Consider the following 18921-nt stretch of genomic DNA (forward strand, 5'->3'; position numbering starts at 1 on the left):
ATGAACAAATACCTAAAAATAAGTATTAAAAGTAATGAAATTACTTAAAGATGAACAAAATAAAATAATAAATAAAATGCATCTTTCAAAACTCAGGAACATAACTAAAAATTAGAAAAGTGGCCTTGTCAATTATAATTAGAAAAAAAACATTTTAAGTATTAAATAACTAGAACTATATATACTGTGTGTGTGTGTGTGTGTGTGTATACACTCACCTAAAGGATTATTAGGAACACCCTACTAATACTGTGTTTGACCCCCTTTCGCCTTCAGAACTGCCTTAATTCTACGTGGCATTGATTCAACAAGGTGCTGAAAGCATTCTTTAGAAATGTTGGCCCATATTGATAGGACAGCATCTTGCAGTTGATGGAGATTTGTGGGATGCACATCCAGGGCACGAAGCTCCCGTTCCACCACATCCCAAAGATGCTCTATTGGTTTGAGATCTGGTGACTGTGGGGGCCATTTTAGTACAGTGAGCTCATTGTCATGTTCAAGAAACCAATTTGAAATGATTCGAGCTTTGTGACATGGTGCATTATCCTGCTGGAAGTAGCCATCAGAGGATGGGTACGTGGTGGTCATAAAGGGATGGACATGGTCAGAAACAATGCTCAGGTAGGCAGTGGCATTTAAACGATGCCCAATTGGTACTAAGGGGCCTAAAGTGTGCCAAGAAAACATCCCCCACACCATTACACCACCACCACCAGCCTGCACAGTGGTAACAAGGCATGATGGATCCATGTTCTCATTCTGTTTACGCCAAATTCTGACTCTACCATCTGAATGTCTCAACAGAAATCGAGACTCATCAGACCAGGCAACATTTTTCCAGTCTTCGACCGTCCAATTTTGGTGAGCTCGTGCAAATTGTACCCTCTTTTTCCTATTTGTAGTGGAGATGAGTGGTACCCGGTGGGGTCTTCTGCTGTTGTAGCCCATCCGCCTCAAGGTTGTGCGTGTTGTGGCTTCACAAATGCTTTGCTGCATACCTCGGTTGTAATGAGTGGTTATTTCAGTCAAAGTTGCTCTTCTATCAGCTTGAATCAGTCGGCCCATTCTCCTCTGACCTCTAGCATCAACAAGGCATTTTCGCCCACAGGACTGCCGCATACTGGATGTTTTTCCCTTTCACACCATTCTTTGTAAACCCTAGAAATGGTTCAATCCCAGTAACTGAGCAGATTGTGAAATACTCAGACCGGCCCGTCTGGCACCAACAACCATGCCACGCTCAAAATTGCTTAAATCACCTTTCTTTCCCATTCTGACATTCAGTTTGGAGTTCAGGAGATTGTCTTGACCAGGACCACACCCCTAAATGCATTGAAGCAACTGTCATGTGATTGGTTGATTAGATAATTGCATTAATGAGAAATTGAACAGGTGTTCCTAATAATCCTTTAGGTGAGTGTATATATATATATATATATATATGTACACACACATGTACATATAAGTTATTTTTATTTAATCTTGAGTTATTTTATTATAATATATAAAACTGACTAAAACTCAAAAAAAAAAAAAAAAAAAAAAAATATATATATATATATATATATATATATATATATATATATAAACCATCTATTAATCAACACTATAAAGGAATATAATTAATACCTCAATAGCACTTCTTGAGAGCAATTGGTATTTGATATGATATCGTTCAGATTATTTTTTTTCATTTATGAAATGAATCATTTATGAAAATCTGCCTTATTCTTTCAAATTCCCTCATGTATATAATTAGTTGCAGACCGCAGTTTATCGCTGATGGATTACTTTAAACACCTGCATGGTAAATCCTAGCTCTCTTTGAAGCTTGTTGTAATATCATCCCTCCATGCCAAGCTTTGAGCCCCCCCCCACCCCAAAAACCCCTTCACTCAGCATTCACCCTGAAGTGGTTATTTTTAGTGTCAGGATATAGCTAGTTCTGCCCGCGCTTGGCTACACAGAGAGATTAATGGAGCGTGAGAGGAAGAGGGGAAGAGATAAAGAGGCAGCACACGTGCATGCCAGCCACATGGCAGGAAATGGTGCGTGGGAGCATGAGAGAGGATACCCTGGCAGAGGCGGGTGGAGACAACGGCGAATCATGAGCGGGATCTTTGAGTGGAGGTGCAGCATTGATCATTTTGAGGCTTTCTTGATAAATGTAATTTTCCTATCAGCCTTACAGTGCTCGTCCACTATAGCGCCAGAATGGTGCTCTGTAGGTGCTTTCGTACCGGAGGAACATTTTTTAATAGTTCCTAGAACTATTGGCGGAAGTTCCCGCTTTTTGGTGTGTTCACACCGCAGGAACTAGGAATGTATTTCGTTCTCGGAGCTCCATTTGGAGGAACTAACTTAGCTCCTACTTCAGAGTAGGGTTTAAAACAGTGAAGCAGTGTACGCTGTTTGGCCAAACGTATACGAGACACTGGCTACTCGGCATTTTTAAAAAGCCATGTAAAAAATTTACTCCATGAACATGGAAAACAGCGATAACGTCATTTACCTGTTGTCCGCAGCATTGTGTTCTTTTCTCAGCCTCGATGATAACACATCATTGTCGTCCTGAGTTCCTGCTGCCGGTGCGAATGCAACCAGGAAAATGGCCAGAGGGGGAAATTAGTTCTCCAGGAACGACCCTGCTGGCTTGTTCCTAGAACTACGCGTTGCGAAAGCGCATTATGTCGCTCGAAACACTAGAGCTGTTCCGCTTTGGGGTGTGTTTCTGTAACGAGTGATGGTTGTAATCAATAATGTAATCATATACACAAGCGATCACAGGTGGAAAGATGCTAAATTTGTTTCTGAATGTCCACAGTAAAGATACGCTGTCAGTTTAATATACTTTCATTAATCCAGCCATTTTTTCAAGCATCTAAACTTCAGCAGAAACTCGAACGAATCAGATATTTAAACATTCATGACAGACGTCAATACCTACATTTCACGGTAACTGGCTGCCGCTCTACATTTTCTGCGTAACATTTGCATAGAGTTGAGTATTTCTCAACTTTAGACTTAAAGTCTGCACACTGAGTCCAAAATTTTCGTATGCGTTTTTCCGTATTCTTTATCCTAAACATTTGTCATGCACAGAAACCTTGCACACTGAGTCCGATGTGTATTAATTAATCCAATGGGAATTTGCAAAACAGCACTAAATGGAGTCTTCAAACTTGATTTTGTTGTCTTCACGCTTCTTAAAAAGAGAGGAAATATTTAGAGGAAGGAGAGTTCCCCCTCAGGAGCAGTGGGATTATCACGGGCGATTCAAAGTTTACTTCAGGATGTCAGTGGCTCAGTTTGATGCTTTGCTAGCAATACTGGAGCCACATATTAAAAAGACCACCACCAATTTCTGTAAACTCGGTGTGCAAGGATCTTTACGGTGCTTTGTGCTGCGAGACGAAGTGAATGAACGTCATTGTACGGTGAATGAATTTCGCTTGTACGTTGGCTCTGAACTGTCAAAACATCTCTCAAAATGCTTGCTATGGATGCGAAAAATTGAAAAAATCGAACCCGATCCGAATAATTTTATGACGGACAAAACTTTCGGAGGCAGTGTGTAAACGTGATTGACATAACGCGAGGTCGTATTTATTTTTTAACTTGCGAAAATTTTGGACAAAATTTCAGTGTGCAATGACCTTCACAGCCTTTCTCAAAGCTTTCTCTGATTCACTGCCAATCCCACAATGCACAGCACAAGCATGAAGCTTGGCTTCCATAGGAATTAATAAAAAATCCCAGATCTATCCACTGCAGTGGTAATATACCGTGTTCTTTAGTTTTGCTATGAACAAAGGGCAGTCAACTTTTGCGCACAAGGTGGGAAGTCGTGGCCTAATGGTTAGAGCGTCGGACTTGTAATCCAAAGGTTGTGGGTTCGAGTCTCCGGCCGGCAGGGATTGTAGGTGGAGGGAGTGAATGTACAGCGCTCTCTCCACCCTCAATACCACGACTGAGGTGCCCTTGAGCAAGGCACCGAACCCCCAACTGCTCACCGGGCGCTGCAGCATAAAATGGCTGCCCACTGCTCCGGGTGTGTGTTCACGGTGTGTGTGTGTTCACTGCTGTGTGTGTGCACGTTGGATAAATGCAGAGCACGAATTCCGAGTATGGGTCACCATACTTGGCTGAATGTCACATCACTTCACAAGTAAGTTTCATCAGTTTCTGCTCTATTTCAGTCTAGTTATGACCAACAAAAATGGCTTTGTACTTGTTTAAGCCTAGGTCCTTGACTTCATAGCAGCTTTCTTTGACCAAGGACCAACCAACAGGCCATCTGACTGACATGTATACCAACCAATCACAATTGGTTTTGTTTAGGGACATGAAAATGTAAAGTCGATGTCCCTACAATAACAGACCGGCTTGCAGCTAATAAATTATTCATTCAAGAACGTCATCTTTAGACGTTAAGAGTCTATGCTGTGAGCTTCACATACTTTTGAAATTCCAGCATTTAATTGATCCTGATAACTGCTCATTGTCAAAGTTGTAAACACGATGACTTACTTCTTCTATGAGGGGGTTTGGCGTCACAATGGGTTTGTTTCCAGGCAGACCATTAAACAACATAAAAGGGATAGTTCACCCAAAAATTTAAATTCTGTCATTAATTACTCATGTTGTCCTCTCATGATGTTCCAAACCCATAAGACCTGCGTTCATCTTCGGAACACAGAGAGCTTTCTGACCCTCCATAAACAGCAACGCAACCAGAAAGTTAGTAAGGACATCGGTAAAATAGTTCATGTGACATCAGTGGTTCAATTGTAATTTTATGAAGCTACGATAATAATTTTGTGTGCAAAGAAATAAAAAATAACTTTATTCAACAATTTCTTCTCTTCTGTGTCATTTGACGCACGTTCACTGTTGATATTGCAGCCACTGGTGTCACATGAATTAGACCATAGACCTAGACATTAGACATAGACCTTGCTGTCTATGCAGGGTCAGAAAGCTCTCGGATTTCATCAAAAATATCTTATTTGTGTTCCGAATATGAACGAATGTCTTACGGGTTTGGAACAACATGAGGGTGAGTAATAATGACAGAATTCTTATTTTTGGCTGAACTATCCCTTTAAAGAATGTAAGAACCATTAAAGAACTCCTGGAAATCCTGTAGAACTCACAAAGTGTTTTTCCATTTTGTGTTCCTATGCATCAGATGTTCAGCCAACAGTCTGTGGATGTAATGTGTGAGGCTTGGAGTAGTTGCAGATGAACTAGATGTTCATTTATTGTACTTGATATCAGCAAGGCTGTGATCTGGAATGAAAAGAAATCGCCCACTACTGTGGGCAAACTCTGCACCTCGCTTCAATTCCATACCTTACCACTCACATATTCTCATCTGGAGCTATTAGCATTCATGGAATGCAACAGATTTAAGTGTTTTGGATGCTAGTGTCCCCATTAAGCATCTTAACTACTGTAGCTTAACCAGCACGACTTCCTTGGTCAGTCCGGTTTACCTGATTATGCTTGTTGACTGGCTTCAACCAAATTTAAGGAAGCTGATCTGCTAGGTAGACTAGCAGCAAACCAGCACTAACATTCCCCCTTCTCAGCAGGAAACCGATGTTCAATTTTCCCCAAGCATTCAAGTGAAGATTTGCAGTATGTCGGCAAACAGACGAATGCAATGTGAGAGTTTCCATTTGGTTTGTTTGTGATATTATCAGTTTTTCAAAAATCTCTGACTCATATGCTTTGCATTTGGTATAACTTAGAGCTACTCTCAGGTGTTAAAAATGTCAACCGGTAAGAGTTTTAGAGAGTGAGAAATTCTGCACTGAATTTAAAGAGGAATGCTGACTGTGAAGGATTACAGTGGAAGGCCTGGAATTATTTTAAGGTCCCCTTAACTCAAGGATGCTTCTACCCACACTGAATAGGGGAATATTAATTATGTTGACGTCACTCGGCTCAGTTGGAGAACAGTTTTTTTTTTTTTCAGATTTCTCCTAAGCATAACTGACAGTGACTGCCTCTCTAGACCTCTCTGCAGTTTCATAACCACTCAAATTGTTCATAATCTGCACAGAGAAACTTCTGTCCTGGAGATTTTGTACCTTTGCCAAGCTCTGTGTTTCTTTTGTTGCTTGACATGATGATTTTAAAGGTTTTCATGAAATTTTCTCTTTAACAACACTTTTAAAAAAGGACTGTGGTGCTACCATGGTACAGTCAGTGATAGAATCAGATTGAGATTACAGGATACTTTGATATCTGTTCAATTTACATTCACCTTATACTGTGGTAATGAATGATTGTCATAGTATTTATTTACCATGGTACATATACCAAAAAACAAAACAAAAAAAAAACATTGCAGTGGGACAATGTCCAAAAACCGTGATAGTATCATGACACTTTTTGTTTGTTCAAGCTAAAGTTGCGTGTTTTTGAAAATCCTTACAAACTGGAGTCTATAGCCTTGAGGAATCCCTTTTGCAGAAATGCAAATATGCTGACATTGAATGTGAAATGCGCTGTCTGATATGTAAAGTGTGATTATTTTTAATACTGTTTATTATTTATTTACATACACGTCTCTCTCTGTTACAGTGAAGAAAGCCAAGCTCGATGGACCACAAGGTAAGCCTGAAGTCTCACTGTAACTAGCTTTCCACACTATCTTTTTGTATTTTTTTCCTGCAACAGTCTATTAAATGCACTGGTATTTCTGTGCAGAGAAATTCAACACGTACGTGTCACTGAAGGTTCAGAACGTGAAAAGCACCACCATAGCCGTGCGCGGCAGTCAGCCATGTTGGGAACAGGACTTCATGTTGTGAGTTCCTCTTCCCTTTCTCTTAACAGTATAAGTAAGGGCTGGAAACATGCTTTAAAGTAAGCTATAATGCTGATGCAAATGTTTGGCCAATGCATTCCAAGCACAGGGTCCTATTGCACATACTTAATGTGTGTTCCCTAGTGGTAATGCTGAGAATGCCACCTGTACTTGAATTAAACTGCATTCAGACACATTCCTTAACATCGTGAGAGCTTGAGCTTGTGTAGCTAGAAATATTTGTGGTCACAAACTTGCGTAGAGTGTTTCAAGCCTTACGACTGAGAAGAACCTTGATGAAGGAGCTATTTTTGTTTTCGCATGTGACAGTTTGCATTCCCTTGGTAGTGCCAGTCAGGTAGTACCCCCAATGGTTCTCTCTCAAGGGCCTAAACGTTGCTTAGCACTGATTGCAGTAAATCTTGTCTTCTAAACTTCAGAGAGAGTATGTGTTGTGGTTGTCCTGAAAGAGCAGACATAAAACATTCAAATAGAGGAGTTCGCTAAGTACAACATTTAATTTAGACACTTCAAAAAGCCTTGGATGTGGGGGGGTGGGGGGGGAGCTCCGCACCTAGACCGGATCAAAAGGGCACTTTTCTGTCAGCGATTAAAGAGGCAGGGGCTCTCCCCATACATGCCACTGGAAGAACCGCCTGCTTGTCTTAAATAAGCAGTGTGGGAAAATTTCAGGTTCTAGAGATGCACCGGTCGACCGGCTATAAATCTGAACTGGTTTTGGGTTTTCTTTTGGACGATCTCTATTCCAGAATTGCATGCAAACTGCATTGCAATCATTTCCCAAATGTGATTTGTCTGGAATTTTTATGAAATCTGTAAACCGGAGAAGATACTGTAACAGGCAGGTCAAGCTCACTGGTTGCGATGCTCAAAATATAGGCATAAAAATATGTGTGGGTTTATATAGGAAATCTATATCGCTGCTGTGCCATAAGCGCCACCTACTGTCAGATAAATAATTAGCATTTTAATATAGCCCATCTGCTGTTTTTGTTTTGTGCAGTTGTCTTATGTTGTATAATTTCACAAATCTAAATTTAGACAATTTAGTTTTTGCTTTAAATCTTGAAATTCTAGTCTAATTCAAATCAAAAACGACTGCTCATGCTACATGTATGTAGCACTACTGTCTGTTCAAAATAAATAAAAAATACATCTCCTGTTGTACTGAACTCACCCGAAAACCCATTTACCGTATTGACCCGAATATAAGACAAGGTTTTTTATACTTTCAAAACAAAATTTAACTGAATTTTACTGAGAAAAAAAAACAAGATTTGGTTTTCAAAAAGCCTTTTTCCAAAAGGTACATCTGGAAAAAGGGGGGTCGTCTTATATTCGGGTCAATACGGTACGTACCGACCCGTGACTTCTGTGTACCATTACACCCCAAGTAGCCACCCAGACCACCCTAGCAACCAGTTAGAACAACATAGCAACACTTGCATCCACTCACAAATAAGAAAATGTTTTTGCACTTGCATTTTGTTCAGAATGAAAATGTCTAATACATACATGTAGAAACGTTTGAGACACTGAGAGCTAAACCACGAAAGCATCTGGTTGACACTGCAAAATTCTTTCCAACTTCATCTTGAGTCATCTATAAGCCAGATCTGCTTCAGCACCTCTATATCTTGCTGTGTAATGTCTAACGCAGCACCACCACTGTCCCCAAGATTAGCCCCTGTGGTCTGTAAGAAGGATTGGTTTTGAAATCAAAGTTTAGGCTATTATTAGAATTTGATGCAGCTTTAGAGACCATAGTCCTATGGAGCTTCACTTGGAGTTGCACTGGAGATGCCCAAGGCACAGATGGCATTGTTGTCTGCACCCTGTTTGGTTTTTATTGCTATTTTTTGTTTCTTTTTCCATTTAATATAGTGCCCCTGTTAAAATGGATCTTTTTTTATCCTCCACCATTCTCTGGGGTCTGGTTTTTCAGCATGTCGAATCAAACTAAAACTACTGAGTCTTGCAGTTTCTCCACAGTATTTCAGAAATTTTGCCTTAGGTCTCTTTATTTTTAATGTGAGTTTATTAACTGGAGATATATGAAACCCAACTGTCATAACAGAGTATAGTCTCAATATCATCATAACAACACATGAATATCTCTCTCCATCTCTCTGTTTCTCAATACTTCCCTTCACTTCATCTTCTAGTGAGATTAACAGGCTGGATCTGGGCCTGACAGTGGAGGTATGGAACAAAGGACTGATCTGGGACACCATGGTTGGCACATTGTGGGTCCCTTTGCGCAACATTCGACAGTCGAACGAGGTACAGCCCAGATGGCCGGCCTGGCCCCCAACAGCTTGCAGCTTTTCTCATCCTCTGTAGAGCTATATGTGTAGATCTGTAGCTGATGCCTAGCATTGGCTCTCATTGCAAACATGTTGCAGAAACCATTCCCTGTAAAACTCTATATGTTAATGTTTCTTAATATTTCTTACCAGTTTAAATATATTTTATGAACCAGCACCAGTGGAATTTGTTTCTGCAATGCAATATAAGCACAGCCCCCATTGAGCAATCTGAGATTAAGTGGCCCGTTAAATGAAATAGCGGTGACATTCGCCTTTTACAGGGTTCAAATCTGCAACCCTTTGGTTACCAGCAAAGATCTATAACCTCTAAACTAAATTACCTTGAGCAGGTAGTATTATATACCTCAGTAATTGAGCCAAACTAAATATACAGACAACTATAGGTGGGCGATATACTGGTTGACACGATTAATCTGTAGAAATTTGTCAACTGGTAGAGATTTTGGACTATCATCTCTATCTCAGTTACTCGTTCATGTGATGTTGCGGTGTTATGTGGTCACAAATACGTATCATTTTCACATGTTTTTAAGCATTGCGGTTTAAAAACAAGCGATTTTAAGCCATTGAAATCCAATCAGCAGCGAAAGATAACTAATTTCGGTATATGCACGCTGTCAGAGAGACTATTTTTGAGCTTTTGCTTTTTTTCTCTTGCATTGTAGGAAGGTCCAGGACAATGGCTGACTTTAGACTCCCAGGTCATTATGGCTGAGAATGAGATCTGTGGCACCAAAGATCCCACGTTCCATCGAGTGCTTTTGGATACACGATTTGAACTCCCATTAGGTATCCTTGCTGTTTTTTGCATTCTCCAATACTGCATTTGGTTCACACTTGTCCTAAGTTTTAATGCTAACCCATAGTTTTCATACTTCCAGATATACCGGAGGAGGAAGCTCGATACTGGGCCAAGAAATTGGAGCAGCTCAATGCCATGAGGGACCAAGATGTGAGTCTCCTCATTCAACTCCAGTCTTGTGTTTACAGTCCTCCCCAGAGCCCAAGGGCAGAACATGCGTTAATTTGAGTCTGTCAGAGAACTCCTGAGACCTGAACAGTATTTTTTTTCTTTGCCTTCTGAACTACTGACCTGTTAAAATAAAGACTATCACCTGTTCAAACAGTCATTTTTGTTTGCTCATTTTGCAGTACACATACCAGGAGGAGCACGAGAGACCACTTCCAATGCCATCAACTCAGTGCTGTGAGCTTTCAAGCGCTACTCACACTCACACTCACTCTATAAATTACAAGGCCCCTTGGTAGGTTGATGTGTGAAGAACCTAATTAGAGGTCCAATCACCCCATCAGCAGGTCTAATATGAGACTGCTTTATCTCTGAGCACTAGATGGGTGGCTTAGCATCATGGTACATAGAGATTTCCTGGACAGTATTTAGCAATATCTCAAGCATGGGTGGGTTAAGGAGGAGCAGGAAGCTTTGGCTTGCCAACAGGCCATTTTTTATTGCTTTACATCAGAGTTATTAACCATTAGCACTTAGCGTGCCAGGGCAAGGTCACTATCCTGCACTCCAGACATCCAAATTAAATCTGTGTCACACCTGGTAGTTTTACAACCTAGATTTATAACAAGCTGCTTGTTCATGGTCACACAGAGGCATGTGTCTCAAAAAGATATATTTTTTGGCCTACTTATTTTTGTGTTGACTCATTGTTCCCATAGGTAACTGGAGTCTATGGGGGGACCAGCAAAGTAAGTAAACTTTGTTTTATGGGTTTAAAAAGAAATGCATGAAAACTTTAAGTGATTCCTCCCGAAGTGTGATGGGTATGGTTTTGGTCCTGGAACATTAATATTTTATATATATATATATATATATATATATATATATATATATATAAACAGATATTAAGGTTAATCCACACAGTTTACATCTAAATTCTGCACTTGCTTCTCAGATGACGATGCAGACAGTGCTGTGGATGATCGAGACAGTGATTACCGCAGCGAAACCAGCAACAGCATCCCGCCTCCATTCTACACCACTTCTCAGCCCAACGCATCCATGCACCAATACCCCATCCGTGACATGCACCATGGCTCCCGCTACAACGACATGCATGTCGACTACGACTTTGATAACCAGAGACCCATTAGGTAAATTTTCCTAATTCCTGGTTGCAATGTATTTACTAATTCTAGTCACTTTAGCATCTATCAGTTAGTAAAAGCATTCACTGTGTCTGTGCAACTTTCCTCTGTTCTTATTCCTCTGCACTGGTTACTGTATACAAGCCTTGGATGAGCGGTATACACTTGTATACACTTCATGGGTTAGGAGCCACACTGGTGCCACTCTGTGATATGAATGCAACATTTCCCCTCAATTGCTCGTTTTGGCCCAATTCACTTAAAAACGAGCATTTTGTCTTACAAATGTGGTATTCCCGACATTCCTGCATTGCATGCTGGAGACTTTGTGCTCTGAGACTCTTGCCTTGTCCCAAATGGCACCTGAAGCTCCTTCTCCAAGTCATTTTACCACACACCCTGTTGAAAAAACCTTGTTAGGTATGTTTTTTTAGCATTGCAGCTGGTTTGAGCTGGTCCTTAGTTTGTCATGAGCTGGTTTAAACTGGTCCTGAGCTGGTTATAAGCTGATTATGAGCTGGTCCTGAGCAGGAGCTGGTTGCTTAGGACCAGCACATGACCAGGTTAAACCAGCTCATGACCAGCTAATAACCAATTTATGACCAACTATGGACCAGCTTAAGCCAGCTCAAACCAGCTGCAATGCTTCAAAACATACCTAACCAGCATATGCAGTTTTTTTCAACAGGGCAGACTGTTGGGTAATTGTCCCTTAAGATATCTTTACCAAAAGGAGGCATAGCTGCCTCAAAGCAGCCACCCTACAGTCTTGTGGACTTAACAGATGCGTGCAAGCGAAGGCCTCGTAACTGCAAATCAACATCAAGTGCGCCATTTGGGAGAGGGCTCTGTTATAGCCTCTTGAATCCTTTATAAAGTCTTAATAATGGATAGATCCTGATCCCAATGTGATGCTTTTGAAACGAGTCTCTTAGCAGCTGGTTAACCATTGCTATTAAGTTGGGTCATTTTCCGTCCAATGTGACCTGATGAGGTGAGATGAAAAAACAAATAAGAAAAAAGACATTACTCATGCTCCTCCTCTTCCTGCCTCCCCCATCCCCTTCCCTCCCACCAGACGCTATGATAGTTTAGACTCCGCCACCAACGGCCGCAGCGATCTTGATTCGGCTTCTGGCTCGAGCAGGCGGACCAGCCGCCAGTACTCCTTAGACAGTAGGCACTCGCTCTCTGATAGGTGGGTCTCCGTAGCTCCTACACCTCCACCCTCTTCCACCTCCTCCTGCTCTTCTTCCTGCTCCAGCCTGTGATTCCGTCCCGCTGTGATGATGTCGTGGAATTGGACTTGTCTGGTCCTGTGGTCCTCGCTATGCTTGCCATGCATGCGCACCAATCCTTCTTTTACATACATGGTCTATTGATATATATACTCTATCTATACCTCTTTGTATATGTATCTATGTCCTCTATCATGACTCCTGTGTACCTGTTAATGACCTGTCACGTGTTATTAGGTAACCAACCCTTGCGTCTCAGAAGCTTTTTCTTGTGTCTTCTGTACCGTGTAATCGGAATTTGGTGCTGTTGCCGATGGGGGTCCACTAGGTTGGTCACACAGTCTGTTTCTTGTGAAGTCTGTTATTTGCCTGCTATATGCCTGACAGAGTTAGAGAATAACGTTGTAATTCCGAAAGCCTAGTGTGCGCTAATTACATAGCATTTAGACACACTAGGCTGTGTGTGGGCAGCAGGCGGGACCATGTCTATGGCTGTGACAGAGCAGGGGATGTTCACATCGCTGATTTACCCTTTCAGCATCTCATGGACAAAACTTCCCAAAGCCAAAATGTGTTGTGTGGAAATAAAGCTGTGTGTGTGTCTTGAGAATTTATAGGTTTGTGCGCGAGGAAGTGAGAAAAGGTGACAAGGATATATGACTAACTGGCGGAAAGGCTTGACAGAAGCGTGATTGTATGTGTAATTGTGTGTGTCCTGTGGCTCTCGTATTTCCTCCAGTCTGAAGCCCAGACGCTTTTTGGCTCACAGCCTATTACACTATTACATCTCTTTCGCTTCTGATTCTTCATGCATTACTAAATCTTACGTCCCATAATCGATAATGTGTGTGGCAGCGTGTCTTTTCTTACTCATTCCATTCTCTCAATCTCTTTACACCTAATTGGCTCATTCATCAGCAAAGATAAATAGCCTTCCATTGTTTAAAGTGTCACAGGAAAATGCTGCATCCCCTTTTCTGTCAGCTCAGTGTTTCTCTCTTTTTTTTCAATGTTTTGTCCTTTCTTAAGTCCACCTGGATGAATCTGTCCACTGACAACTCTTCCCATTGCCATCTTAGCGTTTTTTGTGAAATGGCTCTTTTTGAGTCTGTATGTTAATGTGAGTTTTTTCCTTCGACTCCCTCAAATGAACCTCAGGATTCTTTCTTGTTTTCTCTCACCACCTTACCTGCACGCATACATCCATAAATAAGCAGAAACTATTTCCCTGCTGAAGAGAGCACCTTAAACCAACCCTAAATTTGTTTGCTTATCTTAAGCTGGTCTGCTGGCCTGATTTCTGAGAGACCAGTTAAAACCAGAAAATCATCTTTGGCAGGTTTAAGCTGTTGTTTTCAGCAGGGAGAGACTTCTATCAGCTGACAAGGATCATTTTCCTTTGTGGTTGGTCGTTCCTGCTTTCTTTAACTCACTTTTTACGGCCCATAAACCGTATATCAGCTGTCGCTCATCTTGTTTCTTCCATGACTTAATATAACTAACAACTCTTTACTCCCACAGCCCCACCGGCAGTAGTCGCTATGCCTCCTCGGGTGAGCTGAGCCGCGGCAGCTCACAACTCAGTGAGGAGTTTGGCCCAGAGGATGGTGAGAGCTTCCGAGGTTCCGGAGAGTTCTACGATGAGAATGACTCCTACCATTCCTGCCATTCCTCTGTTAGCTATGGTAAGGACTCACCTGTTTGGGATCCAGATGAGCCACAGGGCATCTACTGTGATGATGGGGAGTATAACAAAGATGGAGGTGAAGAAGGTGCAGTCTATGATGAAGAGGATGGTGAGATCTGTGAGCAGGAGGAAGAGGAGTATCCCTATGAGGAGGAAGACCTTTACCCAGTGGATGGTACTCTCAGTGAAGAGCAGGAGCCACCTTACACCCCTACCCCAACCAGCACTGCCCCAACGTTGGCTCCTGAGGCCCCAACCAGCCGTCCACCACTGGAGAAACAGGCTTCCATGCAACAGCCACCACAATTCCAGACCATGGAGCCTAAGCGAGAGTCACCACCCCCACAGCAGTCACATGATGTCTTTGCCAAGGTACCTCGTACCTCAACCCCACCGCGAGTCTCAGAGTTGGAGCCTGAGAAGGTCCCGACACCTGCAGGCAAGATGGCAGCCCCTTCTGAGGAACCTTTGCCTACCCCTGCTACCGAGGTCCCGCCTGAAGCAGAACAAGAAAAGAAAGAGGCTCCTCCAGAGAGGTAAGCTTCATGTGCTGAGTCCTTAGATAAGGTTTAGTCTTTCGTGACATTTTAGTTAAATCTAACAATTTTTTTCCATTTTTTCCCAGCACACCAAAGCTGGAGCCACCTGTGGATCCTGCAGTAAGGGCCAAAGCCAACTGGCTGCGACTCTTTAACAGGGTTCGCCTTCAGCTTCAGGAGGTACGTGAGGTCTTGTGAAGCCTGATATTGATACTATATTTGTTTGATCAGCTTTTTTCAAGAACATAGTAATTCAGTAACCAATCAAAGTTTGCCAGCTTGCTTATGACCAGCCAACATTGGGTTGTCAGTTTTTGATTAGTCCTGCCCTGTGTTGTTGTCCTTTTTCTTGCCTGTCTTGTCCATTTCATGTTACTTTTTATCACTTGCTTTTAATTTTTACATTTTACTGTTACATATGTTTACAAAACAAGTCTTTGTTTTGCGATTTCATGCCTTGCACCTCTTTGTGTTCCACCCCATTTGTTTTTGCTTTTTTGTGTTTTTTCTTTCAGTTTTTTGTCATTGCCATAGCGATTGTTATGCTCTTCACTGCTTTACTGAAGCTGGACGAGCAGTCTGAAAGGTGGGTGTGGCTATGTGTGGGTCCAAAGTAAACACATTTTCCTGACTGATGACTGCGGCGTGCTTCCTCTGACATACTCATGGAGTTGTTATGACAGAATAATGATGATGTAGATAAAGATGTCCGGCAAATCCAGTCTAATTATGAGAGAGTCCTGCAACTGATGTCAATGAGATCAGCTGACTACAGGCTCTTTCTGGGTCCTATCAAAATAGACAATGGTCTTTTTTCTTTAATAGAAATTATATCATTGAAATTACATTGTGAGGTCTGCATGGATATTGAAGAGATGTTTAATATGGTTTAGTGGATGGATAAAAGAGAGATATAGAGCTCTGTCACTGACGCTGCTGTCATTCCCTGTTGTCCGCAGGCTCGAGGCGAGACTCCAGTGCTTGCGTCACTCTTTTTGCAAGCAGGGTGAGTGTCACCAAAGGACTGCAGCTCATTTTCAGAACAGCTATGCATCTGAGCAATTCAAACTTCATGCTTTAGATGATATATAATTTATGTAAACATTTAAACATCAGACAGTACCTGAAGCTTTATGAATCACTACAAAGAATACACTCTTCTTACCTCTACTATTCTGTGGTGTTCTCAAATGAGGAGGCAAAGTCCGCAATTTTATTTAATTTTTTAAATCAAATGTAAATTCAGTTAGTATTTTTAAGCATTTTATATTTATTCCAAAATAATAACTCAAGGCAGTAACAATTTAAACTATATATTTTATTTGTGAACTTATGTTCAGCTATTCTTTTTAATAGTTAACTTTTAACTATTTTTTAATTTTTCGTATGATCAATGCTCGGTAAATATTTGTCACAGACATGGAGATTTACTTCAAATTTCAACAAGCTGATTGAAACTCCCACAGATCATGTTTTCATTCCATTTTGAGTCATATTTTGACGTAACAAAGTGGTTATATGTAAGTGTATGAAGTTGTTTACTTTCCCATTAACGCCATTATATTGTTCATTTAGACTGATCCGCAAGCGTGGAATGCACATAAACACAAAAGGCAGGATTTATCACATGAGCCAATCAAAGCCCAACATAACCAATCATATCCAATCATATTGCAATGGAGGCTTTGCCTTCTCTCATGTGACTTTCTCCCATTCATTCTCAATTCCCCCCCAACAAAGTCACGGCATGTTTCAGGGGGCTTGTTAAATCTCAACGGGCTCAGGGGATGCCAGAGAGACGCGGACTCCCACTGTAACTTTACCTGCTGTTGTCACTGTTGGACAACGTTTCTTTAGAAAAACGAGTGATTTCTATACTTTTTAATGTTATATTTTGTAATATTGGTATTGTCTTATTTTTTCCTTGTGTGTGTACATATACATATATATATATATATATATATATATATATATATATATATATATATATATATATATATACACACACACATACATACATATATTTCACGAGTCCACCCTTACATCTAATCTGATAGCAAATAATAGTAAGCATATTTTGGCATGCTGTACTGGGGGAGGGCTCCGAGCCCGGAATATAGCCTGAACCCAGAAAATTCCCCCTGTCCTTAATATGGGATGAAACTAGATTAGGAGTGAGGAGTTGGGGTGGAGGAGGGTTGCCGGAAAACTGTTGTAGTATATATATATATATATATATATATATATATATATATATATATATATATATATATATACATACTGTACGTATTGTGCTAGTTAGGATGGTTAGCTAAACGAGTTACACCTGTGCCAAATTGGTTTATTATCTGATCGTGCTCCTCCCGAACCTTGCTAATAAGACATCATGCATATATATTATATATATATATATATATATATATATATATATATATATATATATATATAAAAAAAACACATCTACCTATTTGATCCGCAGGCCTGGAGGTGCTCTTTACAGCATAGACAGCATGCCTGACTTGCGCAAGAGGAAAGCCATCCCTCTTGTCCGAGACCTGGTGAGTCACACAATCCCACAAGCTTTACTGGAACCAACCTTCCCAACTCTTCAAAAGCACCGTCCATATGCATCAGCATGGTTATTTTGGGCAGCAGTCTGTCAAGGGTCTGTATTTCACAGAATTCTCTTTGGCTTATCTGTTTGAATCATGGCTACAGGGTTAGACGTTATTAGAGCATTACTCAGCTCCATTCACTCTGTAAACTGATGAATCTCCAGACTTACGACTGCCTCGATGTCTCCTTTTACAGTCTCATTCATTTTAGCCACTGTATTTTTTCCTGAGCTGAATTCATTGCCTGCTAACCTTGTTTTGTGCCTGTAACCTACTTTGGGAGCTTGTTGAACTTTTATACTGATACTTAAAAAAAGGTTAGGTGGCAAATAAATTCAAATATCATTGGTTCTCGCATGGATAGAGGCAATATAGATGTTAAAACCAACATTAAATCTAAATTGATCCAACTAATACTAATACTAATACCAACTAAAAACGTTTCTGGTCTTATCATGCCTAATCCATCAGTGCATGTTCAAAAACAAGCAAGTTATAATATAATAACTACATTTAAATGTAGCTAGTAATTTAATCTGATTACAGCCAACAAAATGTATTCATGTAGTGCCAAACTGATTGAATTCCATTAAATTAAGTTTTAACAAAATGCTCAATAGTTGTGTTTCATTAGTGCATGTTTATTAACTACATTGAACAAGCTGCAGAATCCATTTTTGAGTTTACTTGTTAACAACGCTTTCTGAAAAACTTCTCATTAGATTGACAGGAGAGATAGTTGTGTATTGATTAAACAAAGTAACAAGAGCCAAAAAAATCGTTGATTAGCTGACAGCTGTCGTGTAGGTCTGGCTGTACTTATTCAGCCAAGAACGCTCCTGGCAACCTTCACTGGAGACCTGTCAGAGCAGGCAATGGCACCAGGCTTTCTTTGACACTACGGACTGGAAGATGAGGGAGAAATTACCATACTGCACTAAACAGCTCCGCAGTTTGTCGGTTTTAATCCATTTTACCGTCACCGATACTGGCTCTTCAGAGTCAGAAGCCAAAGTGCTGACTTGAGCAGAATTAAAATGTGTATCAAATACAATTCAACTAGAGACAAAGTACCCTTTCTATTTTTCTCTTTGCCCTCTCTGTATTTCAATCTTCCACATGCATTCTTGTTGTACAAGAACTTTACATAAATACTTTCTCCATGTGATTGAGTCAGTAAATTTATAAAAAGTATAACCTGGATGTTTTTTTTCCCCTTTTTTTATTTTTAGCTTAATCAACCCTGGTTGAGTTGATGTATGAATTAAAAACTTGTCGTGTTATCTTTGGCAAACTTCTAAAATGTTTTTGTTTTATTTCTTTTTTCCAATGCCTCCCCTCCTGCAGGCAATGGTAAGTATTCACAATTTCACTTTTCCAGCCCCCTGGGTAAAATGCTTAAATTCCAACCACAAACATTTTCTGCTAGTTATCACTGCACACTTTAGACGGAATTTCTTTATGATTTATGACAAATTCATAGTTTAACAATTTTTTTGTTATTTATAATTGATTTAAATTATGTATCTTTTAATTTTGTTTTATTATAT

General features: G+C 40.5%; 1 protein-coding gene across 1 annotated transcript in view; it reads left to right on the top strand.

Annotated features, from left to right (window-relative positions):
- Positions 1-5780: 5780 nt before the first annotated feature.
- LOC306867281 (protein unc-13 homolog A-like) overlaps positions 5781-18921 on the top strand; it is a gene marked incomplete at both ends in the record, with an annotated part of 34045 nt that continues 20904 nt past the window's right edge. The window contains 14 exons of the mRNA XM_079412879.1: positions 5781-5790; positions 6598-6627; positions 6724-6823; positions 9010-9127; positions 9840-9963; positions 10056-10126; positions 10327-10381; positions 10864-10893; positions 11100-11298; positions 12371-12490; positions 14052-14753; positions 14843-14936; positions 15716-15762; positions 17236-17314. Coding sequence (XP_079269005.1) covers positions 5781-5790; positions 6598-6627; positions 6724-6823; positions 9010-9127; positions 9840-9963; positions 10056-10126; positions 10327-10381; positions 10864-10893; positions 11100-11298; positions 12371-12490; positions 14052-14753; positions 14843-14936; positions 15716-15762; positions 17236-17314 — 1779 coding nt within the window. The remainder of the gene's footprint in view (positions 5791-6597; positions 6628-6723; positions 6824-9009; positions 9128-9839; positions 9964-10055; positions 10127-10326; positions 10382-10863; positions 10894-11099; positions 11299-12370; positions 12491-14051; positions 14754-14842; positions 14937-15715; positions 15763-17235; positions 17315-18921) is intronic.

This window comes from Barbus barbus, assembly GCF_936440315.1.
Source record: "Barbus barbus genome assembly, chromosome: 49".
NCBI lineage: Eukaryota > Metazoa > Chordata > Actinopteri > Cypriniformes > Cyprinidae > Barbus > Barbus barbus.